Source organism: Erpetoichthys calabaricus, chromosome 17 (assembly GCF_900747795.2).
Source record: "Erpetoichthys calabaricus chromosome 17, fErpCal1.3, whole genome shotgun sequence".
Lineage (NCBI taxonomy): Eukaryota > Metazoa > Chordata > Cladistia > Polypteriformes > Polypteridae > Erpetoichthys > Erpetoichthys calabaricus.
The window spans coordinates 28,812,643-28,830,552 of record NC_041410.2 but is presented as its reverse complement, the minus strand read 5'-3'; the positions used below and the strand labels follow the sequence as shown (position 1 = coordinate 28,830,552).

General features: G+C 35.4%; 1 protein-coding gene across 1 annotated transcript; it reads right to left on the bottom strand.

Annotated features, from left to right (window-relative positions):
* Positions 1-405: 405 nt before the first annotated feature.
* On the bottom strand, positions 406-17,821 carry lrrc61 (leucine rich repeat containing 61). The gene is made up of 9 exons (XM_028823273.2): positions 17,586-17,821; positions 11,755-11,850; positions 11,521-11,667; positions 9,917-9,977; positions 6,374-6,459; positions 6,208-6,273; positions 3,838-3,906; positions 2,649-2,771; positions 406-1,643 (listed from the first exon to the last, which is right to left on the bottom strand). The coding sequence occupies exons 1-9, from the start codon at positions 17,611-17,613 to the stop codon at positions 1,537-1,539; spliced, it is 783 nt and encodes a 260-aa protein (XP_028679106.1). The 5' UTR covers positions 17,614-17,821; the 3' UTR covers positions 406-1,536.
* Between the last annotated feature and the right edge of the window lie 89 nt (positions 17,822-17,910).

The window sequence follows — 17,910 nt, the reverse complement described above, 5'->3', positions numbered from 1 at the left end:
AATAAATTTTAAAAGTCGCATTCTAAAAGTTCTCATCAATATATAAACATTAGTGCCTATGATGTTTCTATTAAACTGGAGAGAATGTGTACGCGAAATGCAAGGGATACACATTTAGTACAGCATGAAATGGATTTCATAAATTATGCCAGAATTATTAATCAATTATGCAGAAATTAGCAGACGTATTACTATTTGTTTTCAAAACCACTATGTTGGACAAAGAAATTATTACAAATGTTATTAGTATTTGTAATAAATAATTTTAAAGGATACAAAATGGGCCAAGAGTCACAAATGCATTCCATTTGTTAAACAATTACAAGTTTTTTTTAAAAACTTTGTGCTGAGTCAAATGAGGTGATGATACATGCTTCTTTACTCCCCAAAAATGAAATGCATAACAATAAAAAAAAAACATAACAAAAAAAAATTCTTACTCATCTAACCATTTTCTAACCCCTCTCATTTAATGCAGGAATAAATAACGAATAAGTCATTTAGCAACTGAGAGATACCATTGTATAAATTTATATTCACACAGCTCAACAAAATCTATAAATGGTATATATACACTTTATACTTTATTTTAGATTTAAAACAAACGGTGTCATTAAAAATGTTTTTTTCTTTCTTTCTACATAAAAATAAACACAATTTATGATAAATTAGATGCTGGAAAAGTAGTTGCTTTATAAATACATATAACATTGCAGAGATTTTGCTATATTTTTTCCGATATATTTTGATGACCAACTTGGTACCCCTTACACAATTTTCTTTCACATATTAGATGTACTACCATCAAAAAATTTATTAATAAATGGATAAAATATTGCCATTCTTTCTGACTGAAAGTAACACAATTATATCATTCTTTTCAGTTCACATTTATAGTTTTGGGGCAAAAACAAACATATAAACATTTGAGTAGGGCCAGTTAAGTTTCCCTGTGTATAAAATAAACAACATTTAAAATGCACAATTTGCATATAGTTAGCATGTACACATAAAATATTGTCCTATATTATTATGACCCCAAGGGGTGTGTGGACAGAAGAAAAAAAAAAAACACACACACACACACACAGAGAAAACTTTCAACTGTGTAATTCATTTTCAAAAAGCTTCATGCAATTGCGTCAATGTGGACCGAACCCCTTAACACAGCATTATATGCCATATTTTATTTATATATATATATATATATATATATATATATATATATATATATATACACACACACACACACACATACGATACATACATACATATATACACGCACACACATTGTGCTTTGATTTCTCTAGCACAAAAAATATTTTCCATCTTTAATTTACCTGAACATTAATTAAATGATCAAAAAGTACCATTAAATGGTACAATATGTCAGCAGCTATGGGTGAAAGCACTGCACTAACATGGATTGCACAGGAAAGTCTGTTCATGGCAGTGGTATCTGCCATGCAGAGGAAAACACAAAACTGCCTTATACATACTGTATGTTAGAAACTGTATGTTAGTTCCACAGCCGCTTTAGACAACATAAAGCTTTGTCTGATTCTTGTTGCTTAGTGTTCTCTCTGTCTGAGTAATTAGATGTGATGCTCTGTTGTTTAGAAGTCGACATTCATGTAGTACATCTGTCCCAGAGAGAAAATAAAGACAAAAGGAAAAGACAAGTGAAGCTTACTGAAGTTGACATTCTCAAAAAAAGGTCTATTTTGTGAAATTGATAAGGGCAGTTAAGCTATAATTGCATTTAAAAACAAGAAGTTAAAATTCCAAAAAACAGCTGGACATAATAAGTTGTATGAGGAACAGTTTGACCCTTGCAAAATCTCTTCAGAAAATTCATGGATCATGTCTTTCTAAGAAGGATACATTCTTACAAACTGTAATTATTATATCTGGAGTTTCAAAATGTTCCAGAGTTTCTCCAGACTGAGCTAGTAATTGTGGTTTTATTCACTATGACTATATATTTTTTTAACAGTTTGAAGACATGCACACTGAATAATCAGTTACAAAATGGAGCTTTACTTAAAAAGCACAATTCAGTTGTATCGATGGTACTGGCAACATAACAAGCCAAGCAAAGTTAAAAAACTCAAAAGTCTGTCAGTCTCTTTATTAATTTAACACAACTAGGCTTCCTTCATAGAATGGCTTTGAGGGAAAACCTAAAGAAGGTTAAATGAAAGTTACAGAACTCTTTAACTGTGTACCATAATACAAAGAATGTATCAAGAAAGCGATCAGGCTCCCACAGTGCTGGTACACAGTATGCTGATTCTGAAATCCGCAGGACAATACGTTTGCATGTCAAATGTATCAGACTGCAACTGGCACTTAGCATGACATTATTTAGTACATTATCCTAAAGCAGAAATCAAGGGTAAATATCTTTTTTTTTTCTGTTTAACTACTGTATATGACAGCCAAATTTTAAAAAGGTTCCATTTTAGGAGCACATATTATCAAACAAAAAGTCAACTTCTATTTAAGTTTTTCAATCAGGTATTGCTCCCTAATGGTAACTTAATCATATACTCTCCCATCATTTCAATGTTTTCTAGTCACTCATGTATTTAATTTGTTACATTATTTAATTTGAAATTAGGCATGATACAAATGCTGCATCTTACCATTGAATTGCTTGTACGCTTCTTCTATTATTGCATTGTTTGATCTTTTAATTTCCCAAAAACCTTCTTCAACCCAAGGTTTGCAAGCAGGGCTCTCTACTCCTGGGCCATTTTTATAAATGCCTGAATAAAAGACAAAACACTTTCATGTAAAGGTTTTTTCTTTCCTTTTAAAACTGTCCTGAAACTGACCATTAAGAGACACAAGGAGTTTAGCATATACTGTATAAAGAATAACTAATGTAAAAGTATAAATTAACAGTAAGGAGAGACTTGTTGGCTCAATATGGCTTGATACACAAAAAGAGGAAAATGCTGTTGTGGAATGGCTTAGAAAAAGACTGTTTCTCTATAGGATGATTATAGAAGACGACAATGGTACTCTGTGGTGCAGCAGGTAGCTCTGTCCCCTCAGCATCCTAAATTTCAATCATGCGCCCAGTCACTGTTCATGTGGAGTTTTGTATGTTCCCCACATGTCTGTACAGGTTTTTAACCCATGCATTCTGATTTTCCTCCTACAACAGCAAAGATGTGAAGGTCTTGTTAGCTGGCAATTAGGAGTGGCAAATTAATTCAGTTGATCTGGCACACCAGAAAGAATTCTTACAATATGAGTTCCGAACAAAAACATTTAACCATTATACTAAAAATTAGTGGAAACCTTGCAAACATGTTTAAATCTAAATCACACAACATGCAAATGAAAATAAGAAATATGTTTTTCTGCCAGTGTATTAGTGTCTTAAAGTTAATGTCTTTGTATATGAACTTGATTGTGAACTGTGTAAAACAGGGCTTCTCTCTTTAAGAATGATGTGTGGTTCAATGACTGGCAGGTGTGTACTGGCTCAAGGTCAGCAAAAATGCGTGTGTGTGTGTGTGTATGTGTTTGTGCTTGTGTAAGTGGATTCTGAAACGGTATGGTGCCCTATTCGGGGCCATTTTCTGCCTTGTACTCAGTGACACCACAATAGGCCCTGGTTCCTTGCAACCCTGAAGAAATTCAACACTGCTAATTTAAGACGAGATGGAAAAGTATATATGAAGCCTTAAATAAAACCAATGCATTAGATCATTTTAAGCAGTGAAATAAGCTTTTTCCCATACTAGATCAACAAATTAAAAAAAAAAACGGTTATGAAATCCAAAAGTCATTTCTGAAATACATGATACAAAATGCACAAACCCTTTAGAGACTCGTCAAGGTCCTTGCATAACTGATATAAGTCACTCCCTCTTCCAGCCACTCTTTCACCTGTACAAAAATAAGTTTAGTAGTAAATATTAGTTTTTGCGTCACACGATTTCTAAAGAAAACAAATAATTTAGTGTTGTCTTGACCATCACATATGTAGAATGCCATGGGCTCCTATATGAAATTGTAAAATAATTTATAAAAACTAATATATAATAGGGTGGCACGGTGGCGCAGTAGGTAGTGCTGCTGCCTCGCAGTAATGATACCTGTGTTCGCTTCCCGGGTCCTCCCTGTGTGTAGTTTGCATATTCTCCCCATGTCTGCATGGGTTTCCTCCGGGTACTCCAGTTTCCTCCCACAGTCCAAAGACATGCAGGTTAGGTGCATTGGTGATTCTAAATTGTCCCTAGTTTGTGCTTGGTGTGTGTGTGTGTGTATGTATGTGCCCTGCAGTGAGCTGGCGCCCTGCCCGGGGTTTGTTTCCTGCCTTGCACCCTGTGTTGGCTGGGACTGGCTCCAGCAGACCTCCATGAGCCCATAGTTAGGATATAGCGGGTTGGATAATAGATGGATGGATGGATAACATATAATAAAATACCACACTATTCCAATGAAAAATGAACTGTGGCAAATATTCAGCTTTAATTAAAAACATATGAAGTTTTGCATATGAGAGGAAACTATTCAGTCCATTAGATTAAAGTGGCTCAATGCTGACTTTATCCAATTTAATTAGCTAGGCAAATTAAGTTACAGGAAGAGATACAGCAGCTATCACAGGCGGCATACTACAGAGAGCATTTATCATTTGACTATCCAGCTTTCTATTTTGAGGACCTGCTTCTTCAATTGCAATGTTTTGGAGAATGGTCCACTTCTATAAGTACTTGAGGGCCCACATTAATGACAGGTTGGACTGGTCTCTGAACACAGAGGAACTATATAAGAAACGTCAGAATAGGCTATTTTTCCTTAGGAGACTGTGTTCCTTTGATGTGGGAAGTGACATCTTTTACCACTCTGTGATGGCCAGTGTGATTTTCTACGATGTGGTGTACTGGGCTTGTAACATCACTTTAACAGAGGCCCACTGAATCAACAAGCTAATTAAAAGGGCAAGCACAGTTATAGGACACGCTCTGGAGGTAGCAGCGAAGGAGAAAATTAAAACAAAACTGAGTGCTGTTATGAACAATGCTACACATCCTCTTTTTGACACACCACTTTAATTCAACAAATTATTCAGCAGATCTGTATAAAGAAACGTGACTGGGGCTCCTTTATACCAACAGCAATATGTGTGCATAATGCCTCAAAGGGACTGTGACAACCAAGTCAAAAATTTTCTGTCTTTTAATTTTCTTGCTTTATAGTCATTCCAGTGGGTGTTCAGACCAAAGTGTGTGTATTATTATTTATTTACCTATCTATTTATATATTTATTTATTTAAATAGCTTCTGTAAAAAGGCAAATTTCCCCCTGGGGATAAATAAAGTTATATCTAAAAATTCTATTCAGTTGTCCTACTCAGCTAATCATTTTCAGCCACAGACAAACAGTAAACTAGCTCAGTAAACTAATATAACTCCACATTATTTGAAGACGTAAGTTCAGGAGAAGAACTTGTATTCTAATTAACCCGAATATCAAATGAATGTTATATTGTTAGTACATGTAACAGCATGCAACTGCAGCAGGCTGTCTTTGGTTAGACTCTTACGCAAACAGTTGTTACACATCTTTTGTACCAGAACTTCAACTCAATTTGTAACTTAACTGCAGACACCCACCTTCACAACCAAATATAAAGCTGGTTAAATGGCTAATTTCAAGCTTTGCTGTAAAAAAAAAACTGCAATTGAAGCAATAAAAAAATATTCTGATGAGAGCATAATACATGTTAGACATGACAACAGTTGCAAGAAATTATCAATAAATAAATTCACTAATTGTTGTCAATGTCTTTTTACTTTATATGCTGCTAGTAACAGTTGTTTCAATTAATTTTAGCAAGAAAAACCTATGACCAAAAATCTGGTTGCATATAGGTGTTACCTGCCCTTTCCAACTTTACTTATCTCATGTGCTGTATTTGTTTGGGTGGACCCATATCAAGAGCAGTAATCAACAACTCCAATAAGATCCCTCACCCACTGCAGGTAGGCCCTTACACACTACAGAGAGTTATAACAACAACTCAAAAAAGACAAAGTCTTGTTTGACATGCTAGTGTGAGAGAAGCTCAACTTGAAAAAAGGTACTTCCATTAGTTAATTTGTCCTAATACCATCTAAACTCAAATACAATGTCAAAAAAGTTCAAAAAGGTGTCATGGGGCAATATTTTTGGACACTCACCATCGATTACTTTAATGTTTGGAAACATCTCTAAAATTGTACATCTGTAAGAGGTGATCTTGCAAACTAAAAAGCAAAAAATAAAAGTCAACTACAAAATAATATTAATAAAGGAAAATATATATGCATACATAAAAACATACTGTAAGAAATAATTCTGGTTTACCTGGATTAGAGAAGTTACACATACAGTCCTTGAATCGAATGCTTTCTAACTTCTTTAGATTGGTGAGACAATGGAGGCTTTCAAAGCTGTAATATATATAAAAAAAGCTTTCTTAAAAGCATTTATTGTAATAATTGTACAGCAATAAACATTGTGAAACAAAAGGAATGTGCAAGTGTTCTCAGCACTGCTAGCATCTCATATACTTTGCTCTCGGTTATCAATTCAGTACATTATTTAAAAAACATGTTTTATTTGTTTTTCTATTTTTAATTAGAACAGGCCATCATCTAGTCAGCTAGGGGCTCTCGGGGGGATTCTTCAAATGGTATTTGACAATGGTCAGCAGCTCAGATTATGCTTGCTATAACTGGATGCCATGTTTATGGCACATGATGGATGGGGAACTCTGAAATGAACAGAGGTGTTGACCCAGCAAGATATTTAATTGTTTTTCTGGGTCAAAGAGTAAAGGCAGTCAAGAAAAAGGTCACAGCCAGAAAGTACTATATAATGTAAATGTAGCTATCTGGTGTGCCTAAATCAGACATCTGAACCATACAATGATTAGCAATTTAAAAACAAATAAAAAAAAGGCTTCACTTGATATCACAATATTCATCCACTTTCTTTCTTAATGTCCTTAACTGAAGAGATTAGGTCTGTAGTTGCCCAGAACCTGTCCTACTAGCTTCAAGGGCAAGGCAGAAGAAAACATATCTCAACAAAGCATCAATCCACTGCAGGGAACTCAATTTTACTCTTATACACACACATATATACACACAGAGGGCCTGTTTACAGTCATCAAATAAAACTAACACAAATATGCTGTGGATATCAAAGGAAAATCTATGCTAACATGGGGAAAAAGTGGAAAGCCCACACATACAGTGATTGGGTCTCATAAGCTTTAATGAAGAAAATTACAACCAGTTGCAACGACAATAATAAAATAAGCCCTCAAACAATTTTAAAAAATGCTTTTAACAGAGTCAACCTCCAGGGATTAAAAAGCTTACATCTGTAGACTCGAAACCTGCTGTATGACTTTCACATTTACCTACGCTTACCTAATTTTCTATACTCGGAATTTCGTCAATTTTTTGACCTAAAGCATACATTATCATTCATACATATATATATATATATATATTTTATATACAGTACACCCCCAAATTTCATGGGGGTTACGTTCCTAGAGCACCCGCGAATTGTGAAAAACCATGAATTTTGGATGTGGTTAAAAAAAAATGCCTATTTTTATAGTTTAAACCCTAAATATGCCCCCAAAACACTTTAATTTAATTTCAAACTCAGCTTAATACATTACCTAAAAAAAAGAATGTAAAGGTAAACCCATATGCTGCACAGTACTGTACTACTATGTCTCCCGCATTGCTAGAATGTAAAATACCGATGTTATAGCTATAAGTTTAATTTAATTTTAAACTCTGCTTAATACATTACCTAAAAAAAAGAATGTAAAGGTAAACCCTTATGCTGCACAGTACTATACTGCTATGTCTCCCGTAGTGCTAGAATGTAAAATACCGATGTTACCGCTATATGTACTGTACATGCTTAATACTTGGGTGTTAATGCATCCCTGGACACCAAATACTTTTTTGCTGCACTTTAAGTAAACGTTACAATTTACAAAGAAAAAGTGAAATTTTAATGGAACACATTATTTTTTCATGCAAAGAGAATCACAGTTACTGCAACTTGTAATTTTACACACTGCTAATGAACTATAAAAACTATAAAACTACTGGAACAATATGTACAAGGTGTAACTGACGCCATGGATGAAATCACTGAGCCAACTGCGATTGAACTGGCTGCACGCAAGCACACAGAGGTAAGCGCTGATGCTGGCAGGCTAGTCTAATGCAGCGGCTCAATCCCAGGGACAGTGAGGCTGCAGTGCTGCAGGATGTCACGCTTGGGTCACAGAATTGCACAGAAACAAAGGAGATTGTAGAGACAGGAACTTTATTCAAACAAACATGTCTCTTTCAGAAGTAAAACGAGCTCAGTATGCAGTTAGTTCTCTTTTAAAAGAATAGGCAAACATCATAGGGGAGCACAGCGGGAGTGGGATCCCCAATAGGAGCAGAGGATGTCTGGGGGAGGAGAGAGAAACAAAGCAATCAGCCAAAAAGGCCAGGTACTGTTCAGGTGCTGTTTTAAGTATGCATAGCGTCGCGTGAGAAGCATATCACACGACAGAGCAGCAGCGAGTAAGTCCAGCAAGTAAGGGAGCAATGTGAAGGTAGTCTATCAGCATTTTTTAAGAGGGTTTTTTGAGTAGTGTCCATGTCTTCTAGGGGTGCATTCAGCCCCCCTGCTCACAAGGGGCTGGTAGTGGTCATGAGCTGGCTGCTCAACGAATGTACGGCACTGACTCTTCAGCTCCTGCGTGCTCGCAAATGGCGCTGTGAAATGACTACAGCCAATTGTGGTGGTTTAAGGGTTCAGAGGAACAAAACGGAAAACACAAGAACACTCAGCTGGAGATGCATCACAGTCAATCAGCAGCAAGGATAAATGAATAACGCTGTAGCGGTCCGGTGCCGCTAAGATTCACACCATCGAGAAGACAGTGATTTATTTTTATGGTGGAGATTCCAGGAATGCACCCAGCCTTGGCCCGACACGCACGCACTCACAAACAGAGACAAAAACAAAGCAAACCGGTAATCAAACAGCAAATAAAGAATGTAATGAAAACAAATGAAAACAACGACACCACCCCTGCTCCCCCTATGGCGATTACACATTAAATACAACAAAGCACAAAGAAAACACACACAGTAAATCATGAAAAACGTTCATGAAAAACAGCAACGGATGAAATGTAATGATGAAAACAGATAGTCCAGAGATCTGCACATTGAATGGGAATGTAAAGATAGTCCTACCGCTAGTTCCTGAAATTGTGAAGACGGGTGGACAGGTTCAGGAGTGCTCCTTTCTTTGCAGGATGGCCATGAATCCACTTACAGTCCTCATGTACACAGGCAGACAATTCAGACACCAATCACGAAATGATCCAGGACAAAACAAATAAGTACAGGTAACCCAACAGAAGGCAGACAGACAGGAACTTGAAACACAAATTACAAAAACTTTTTTTTTGCTTTTGGTCACTGGCCCCCTTTTTAAAAGCCATACTGACATCCTTTGACCCCAACAGCTCCAGCACCCTCAGCAGAAGACTAATCGGAGCCACTGCAGGGACTGCTGGGAGTTGTAGTTTCAAATTCTATTGGCTACTTTCACCATCGTTCTCTCTACAGTAACATATTTCCACGAATAAAGCCATAAAAATTGCTAACAATTATTAGATAGGTTCTAAGGAAAAATCTGAGAATGTCTGAGGCCGCAAACTCTGAACCGTGATTTCGTGGGGTTCTACTGTATATATACACATACATACATACATACATACACACACACACACACACATATATATATATATATATATATATATATATATATATATATATATATATAAAGCACAACTTAAAAAGTTACCTTGAAATTAAGTTGCCGGCTGCATTCAGTGTTTGCAGATTTTCACAAAAGCTTATGGGTTCTTAAAAAAAAACAAAAAAAAAACTGTTCAATCAAGAAGATTTGTAAGTTTTCTTTTGCTGCAGAACAGGTTAACATTTTAAAAAAGTAACACCACAAAGCTGCCTAAAGTTTAAATTATTTAAATACAGTTATTAACTAAATAATATAAACAATAATTTAAACCTTGCATGTATGCTGTCATTCTCATGACAGGATGGATGGATGGATGGATGGATGGATGGATGGATGGATGGATGGATGGATGGATGGATGGATGGATGGATGGATAGATAGATAGATAGATAGATAGATAGATAGATAGATAGATAGATAGATAGATAGATAGATAGATAGATAGATAGATACTTTATTAATCCCAAGGGGAAATTCACATAATAACAATTGACTGAAGTAAATACAAACTTAAGAATCAGAATTTTCACCTGAATGTACACACTATCCACACTATAGAAGCAAATGGTTAGCTTGAGCCTCAAAATATAATTTAAAAACTACTGAATTACCATAAGAGTCAAAATGCTCATTAAAGGGGCCTTATTGACTTTTACCACAGCCACCAAGAAAAATCTATATTAGTAGGATGTTTCACTAGTCCTGTTTTTTTCCCTAGCATAAAATGTTTAATTGTAAATGGTAAAGGATGTTTCTGACTTTCAATAATCATATTTAAAGCATTAAAAATATAACAGTATAATTTTATAAAGATGTATAAGATATGCAACAATAACATCACGCAACATCTCTTTTTTGAAGATATCTTCCTGCAAGTATGATATTTAGTTTATTTGTTTATACAAATAAACCTTCGACTGACACACAGGCTCTGTACATAAATATATACTGTATATTCATAATATAGTTAAAATAAAACACAATAACATCTGTTAGAAAACTAAATATATAATATGTACTTAAAAATGTTAATATAATAGTACTGTCCAACAGTTTTAAAAAATAAATGCAGAATTTCATGTAAAAATCATTTTCTTTATTTTGTATCAGTGAAAATCCAACTAAGATATTGAAAAAAAGATGGTTTCTTATTTTAAACGTAAAGAACGAACAGAAACACATATATTTTAAATAAACAATGTCTCAACACATCTGCACAATAGCAGCCACTGCCATATCTACACAAATTGGACTACAATTCATGCTTTTACTGAAATCTGCTACTGATATTACAAACACTTCCCTGCAACTCACACTGCTAACATAAGGTAGAATGTGAGAAACTGTGCAGAAAGTAAGATATAACCCTGGAGAGGGCAACAGTTCATTAAAGGGCACACTCATATACACACCGTTACCTACTCGCACATAGTCAATTTAAAAATTTAAAGCCTCCAAAAGCATTGGCAGCTGTGCTAACTGCTGAACTACAATATTTATTTATAAGATTAGATAAGGCTTTCAAAAAGATGAGGTGGCAATAGAAAAAACAACATCTGCAAATCCAGACAAAACCAATATTTATGGATAAAAAATTACCTATCCTTTGAGTCCCTAGTGATAGGTGAATGATTATCCATTAAACATACCTAAATTTGTGATTCTGTTTCCAGAAACATTGAGCACAGTAAGCAGCTTTAAGGAAGCCAGGGATGTCAAGCAGGTAATACTGTTTACTGATAGGTCCAAACGTTCCAGATTTAAACAGGATCCAATGCAGCCAAGATCACAGATGCCTGAAAAGGATTAAAGCAACAGCAACAAACAAGATTAAAATCATCAAATATTAAAGTTGGGTGTACAAAAATAGGTACATTTCTTACCAAGTCCTCGAAGTTTCAGAAACAATATGGATTCCAAATCAAATTCTCCAGTGGTTGACTTGAGCAAAGCAGCTGAAATTTTAACATTTTCCATGTCTGAAAAATATTTTGGGGAAAAACAACATATATAAAGCATCCCAAAAGAGATAACGCTACCATCTGTGCTCGGTGACTCCACTCCCACATAAAATAACCAAAGAATATAAACAAAATGCAAAGTAGAAATCCATGTTAAACTAGCATCACCTTCTTCAAACTTTTGATAACTACAAACAGTAAAGCCCTTGTGAGAAAGAAAACACTGAAAGAAACTACAAAAACTGGTGGGCTAATCTTCCTGTGTGATATATTTTTGCACTATAATAGATTGCTGCATTACTGTCTTAAGACTCAGCCAGACAGAGAACTTCACTCCTGCATTATGTTAAAGGAATACTTCATGCAAAAAATGTTTTTTTTATGTTAGTTACCCCCTGTACTTTGTAGTGGTAGCAGAGAAAAAAATGTAATATCATATTTTCATGCAGAATAGAGAGGAAAAAATTTATGACATAATAAAAGCCAATAGTGACAAATGCTGTACAATGGCAAACAATGTGTGAAAAATGTCGATGGATATAAAAGACAAAAACCTCATGTTACTAGTGTTGCATAACCCACATGTCAGTCATCCAGTCAAATGTGTGATTTTTTTTTGCCAAAATAATGTTAAATACATACTTCCAGAATTATCAGTCCACTTTATAATCAGGAAACCTAAAGATTCATGGGAATGACTTTTTTGAATTGACAACCTGCCTCTCCCCCTTTATTACTTCAGTATTTAGGACCAGACCCTGGAACTCCTGAGGCCATTCTTCTAGAACTCTTTCTAGCAGCCCTTCTGTCATTTTAACCAGAACATGTGACTCAGGAATGGCATTACCAAAATCATCTCTCCATTACAATGATTAGACATACCCCACACAGCCTCTGCCATCTAGAAAACTGGGTGACTCATCTCTGCTAATAACAGGTCTGGACTGAGCTTCCAGTAATCTAGCACCTCCTTAAGGTGCCATTCTGGCAACACCTGCATAACTGTGCAAGTAGTCAGTGTCAATGTGGTCTCTGTATGAGCAATCTGCTACCTGGCTCCTGACCCACACATCCTAAAGACACTGCAAGCCTTGACCTGACCGGATCTCCTCCCACAGCATCTTCAGTAAACATTTAGGTGGCCCTGACATTACTCTGGACAGGAACTTAATGTAGGTCATGTTTAAATGAAGTTATTATGCCACTCCGGGCCAAAACAGGCAAGTGTGGACATTCTGTTTGTCAAGGAAACTTCTAAAAATGATACAAGTTGCAGATTAGTTTATGCATGAATAGAAGTGTTTTTCCCTACAATACACTTAAAAATCAGCTAGGAATCAATATTCAGGAAAGCAAATCACCTGTTACAGGTCATTAACACAGAAAGTGGAGGGATGGAATTGGCCAGTAGAACAATAAAAAAAGTGTCAGCTTAAGACTGACTAAGTAAATACCTTTGTACAAAACTGAAAGTGTATCGGTGTAATTTGAAACATGATTATAGTATTAAATGAAGCACGAAACAAGAATGCAAAGAAACAACACAAAAACAAAAAAAATAAAAATCTGTAACTGTCCCATACTTTAATTATTCTCATGGCAGTAACACATACACAAAAATCACTTTTCTACATGGTGCCTTAAAAAACAACAGCAGAATGTTAGAAATTTAGAAGCATTTTGATGAGAACAGGCCATTCAGCCCAGCAAAGCTCTTCACTCCTATCCACTTAATTCCTCCAAACTAATATCAAGTAGAGTTTTGAAGATGGCTAAAGTTCCACCGTCTACCACACTACTTGGGTAGCTTATTCCATGTGTCTGTTTTTTTTCTGTGTAAAAAAAACTTCCTAATGTTTGTGCAAAATTTACCCTTAACAAGTTTTCAACTATGCCTCTGTGTTCTTGTTGAACTCATTTTAACATAAAAGTTCTGAACCAATGTGTTTATTCTTTTCATAATATTGAACACTTACGTCATGTCACCCCTTAATCTCATTTGTCTTAAACTGAAAGGTTCAACTTCTTTAATCTTTGTTTAGAGCCCAGAGACCAAAACTGCACACAGTACTCCAGGTGTAGTATCACCAGTACATGCTAAAGCTTAACCATAACCTCCTTTGACTTGTACTCTACACATGCTATATAACTAACATTTTGATAGCCTTCTTAATGGCTGCTGAACTCTGGATGGTAATATTGAGGAGTCCACTAGGATTCCTCTAAATCCTTCTCATAATGAGTACTTTCAGTCTTCAGATCCATTGTATATTCAAATCAAATATTTTTACTTCCTATATTTACTTGCATTAAATTTCATCTGCCACAAACCTGCATGCTTTCCAAGTTCCTCTGTAATGGTTCAATGGATTCTAGATTATCTGCCTATCCACCTAGCTTGGTATCATCTGCAAACCTAACCAGCTTGTTGTTTATATTCCTATCAAGGTCATGTATGTAAACTGTGTCCATAAGAATTACTTATGAATGCTTTGAAATCACTTCAGTTATTTTGTCTGGTGCCTCCTGACTCTATGATACAAGACAAACCCAACATCTGATATACCGTTCAACTCACCTTGATGTCAAACTATGCAAGACATTGAGCTTTTTTGGGTTCCTTCTATTTTTGCCCATATAGACTCAAAGAAACTTATTGTTAATGTCATTTTTTGACCAAGTTTTGTGCAGAAAACTAAACCCTTATGATAAGGAGTAAACCAATAGGTGCCTTCAGCAAAATGATCAGAAGAACTTGAAGCTGTCTGTGTACGCCAAATAACCAACCCCAAGGGTTCACCCCTTAAAAGGATATGAAGATTCAAAATTACTCCCTCTCCAAAACTTAAAAAAAAATGGGGATTGATAATATAGGCAATGTGGAGTGTCTTTTCATATTATTTTGAGATTGCAGATCAGAAATATAACAATATCTTTGATACTGTATTTCATTCTTTGTCAGTGGTCCTTGCACTCTAACAGCCAAGCCCAGAAATGTAAAAACAACAAATTTCAAACATAAGCATGTGGGGTATCACTCTAGACTATTTTAAAGTAAGTGATTACAAATATTATGCTATTTTTGATCCTTTACTAGGAATCTAGCCCTACATGGACCTCTATCAGAGGGTGAAAAAGACAAATTTCTATTACAATAAAGAATATCTAGACTTTAAACTAGGGATGCTCAAATCGATCAGCTGCTGATCTAAGTCAGCTGATTTTCACACAAAAGAAAAAAATAAATAAAAAAAAAGACTTGTTTAGTAATGGATAAACTGGCCGATCACAAAAGCTGATCTTTTCAGCCCCTACTTTCTAAGCTTTATGTTAATTTAGTTGGTGTTTTTTTTTTTGTAGCAAACTTTCTGCACCGTATATAAACAGCAACAAGCTGAGGCTTTGCTTGTTTTAGCAGAGAGTGAGAGGCGACTAGAATACAGCCTTTATGTTAAACAAAGTGGAGTAATAAACTGCAGAAGAAAGGAACTGAAACAGTCGTCCTTTGCAACTAGACAAGTGGCAAGAAAGGCTACTTTAATGAATTCAGATCCTTTTATTTTGTCCTTTAATTAAAATAAACAATATTTGAGTTTGGACAGTGGGCCTGTTTTAAGTGCAACAGCTTACGTTTTTACTTGGGGAAAAAAAAGATGAGACAGATTTGAAATTGCTGTTTAGTATACAATAGGCTTTTTTAAAAGATTTGCACTGTGCTTATTATTTGTTCCTGTGTATCATACAGAAAACACTTTGGTGAGAAATGAGTACTACATAATTAAAATGGTAATCCATATTTATAATTCCACCTCAAGAATTACGAATGTCTAGCTGATACACTGAAGAAAAAAAACACTTGTAATATATACAGTATATATATATAACATATACAGTATATATATATAGTAAATGTATATTTTTAGAGCAAAAAATATGTAGTGCAATTAAAGAATTAAAATTATTAAAACCTAGAAGTGCATGTATATTTACATTTAAGGAGTGTTTAATTGCCAATATCAATTAATTGATTGTGTGAGAATATACATATAATTTTTTGTTGTTGGAGAAATAGTGAAAACTACTTTTTATTAATTATGCCTTGTTACATTATAAACAAAATTAAATAATATGACAGCTTGTAATTATAAGAAGTATTTTATTTTCTTTTATGCCTAATGTATTATGGATACTTTTTTGTACATATTTTATTAATGCATGCATTCTAAGGAAACTGTATTTCAATATTTTTAAGGTCACTGAACAGTAAGCCTGCAAAATGTCATTTTCTTAATAAAAAAAAGTTAACACCTCAGGTCTACATTTTAATTATATAAATACACTTTAATATAGGACATAAGGTTTTTATTTGTCTGGTTATGCAGAAGCTTAGTGTACAAGTTTTAATGGGATAAAAGAAAAAAATAATTGGAATTGGTATTGGCCGATGAAGTAATACGAAATCAGTGATCGGCCTTAAAAAAATCAGAGCATCCCTATTTTAAACATTTAAACTGAAGCACAAAATTTTAATATTTCAAATACATGACACAACTAGTGTTGTTTATTTAGTACTTCCACCTCATTAAGTAAATCATTACATTTCTTATAAACAACTTGAATTAGGATAGCTTATGCAAATTCAGACTTTCTAAAAATTGCCCCATCCCCAGCACTAAGCCCTGCTGGACACCACACTTAAATTAACTTCACCAAGTTCTGATGAGGTTCCTAGGACCATGACCCTCTGTTTCATCTGTTTAAGCTAATTTTACACCCATCTGATATACTACATCCTGAACTCAGGGTTCCTCTAGTTTAATGCTCAACTTTCTCATGTGGGACCTTATTAAATGCCTTCTGAAAATCAAGATAAATAATACAACATGCCTCATTCTGATCTTCCCTTTTGTTGCTGACTCGCAGAATTCCAGCATGTTAGTAAAGCACAACCTCCTCCATCTGAACCTATTTTGACTGTCCAGTAAAATCCCTGAACTTGCCATGTGTTGCTCAATCTGTTCCTTAAACGAATTACCTGAGATGCAAGTTAAGTTTACTGGAGTTGCTCAATCTTTGTTTTTTTATTTTAGAGGATAATATTTGCTATTTTCCTGTCCTTAAGAATTTCCCTAGTGTACTATGACTTTATAAATATGTGCCCCAAGGGTTTATATATGCACTCCCTAATCACCTTAAATACTCAAGGATAAAGGTGATCTGCTCCTGATGATTTGTTAGATTTTTTTCTTTCTTAATCTAAGCAGTGCTTCTCCCTCTACAATAATTTCCAAATACCCGAGTGCAATGTGTTACCGCCCATTTAATTTAGTTCATGGTGGCAGATGACAGAATCCCATTCTGGACAAGGTGACACAACTGTTCATTGCCATTACACTTTGGTTAACACCCGCAATCGGGCTAATTTTTGGAAATTAAATGACCAATGATATAGGGGAAATGCAAGAAAAATTACGGTGTTCTGTTTGTGAATAACAGGCTGCCCAAGTTGAGCAATTCTTACCGTCGCTCATTTAATACGCAGCGACCCCTGCCGCTAAGAGACAGCTCGACAAGTACGCTCTTCCTATCTCCGTGTTATTTTACCTTCCAGTTAAGAGCTTTGCTTTTATTGTTTAATCTCTCCTTGACTTACGACACAGAACACGTCTTTTCCCTGTTCTTACTGATATCGGGGAGGTTGACAAGGGAGGTCGGACTTCTGGCATGAGACTAGTGTGCAGCAAGTCGCTTACCTTGTTCTCGGTCTTTCTTACACTCCATTTTTGCAAAATGGAGACGTGCCTATGACACTAAACGTCTTCACTTAATTGTGAAAAGAAAACAAAATTAAGTTGTTGTGTCTGACGTCCTGCACACTGCCGACAGCGCATCTCCTGACTGACATACTCAAACACGATACGCTTTTCGTCCCTTCTGGTGGCGTCTCATTTCTAAGACAAGCACCCGGAAGTTCTCGCGCCAGTGCTACCTTGGCAACAGGGGCTGGCCGTAAAGTAGAGGCAGATGTCGTCTCGAGCTTGCTTGAGCTTGCAGATCAAGAGGCACCTAGCTGCAGAC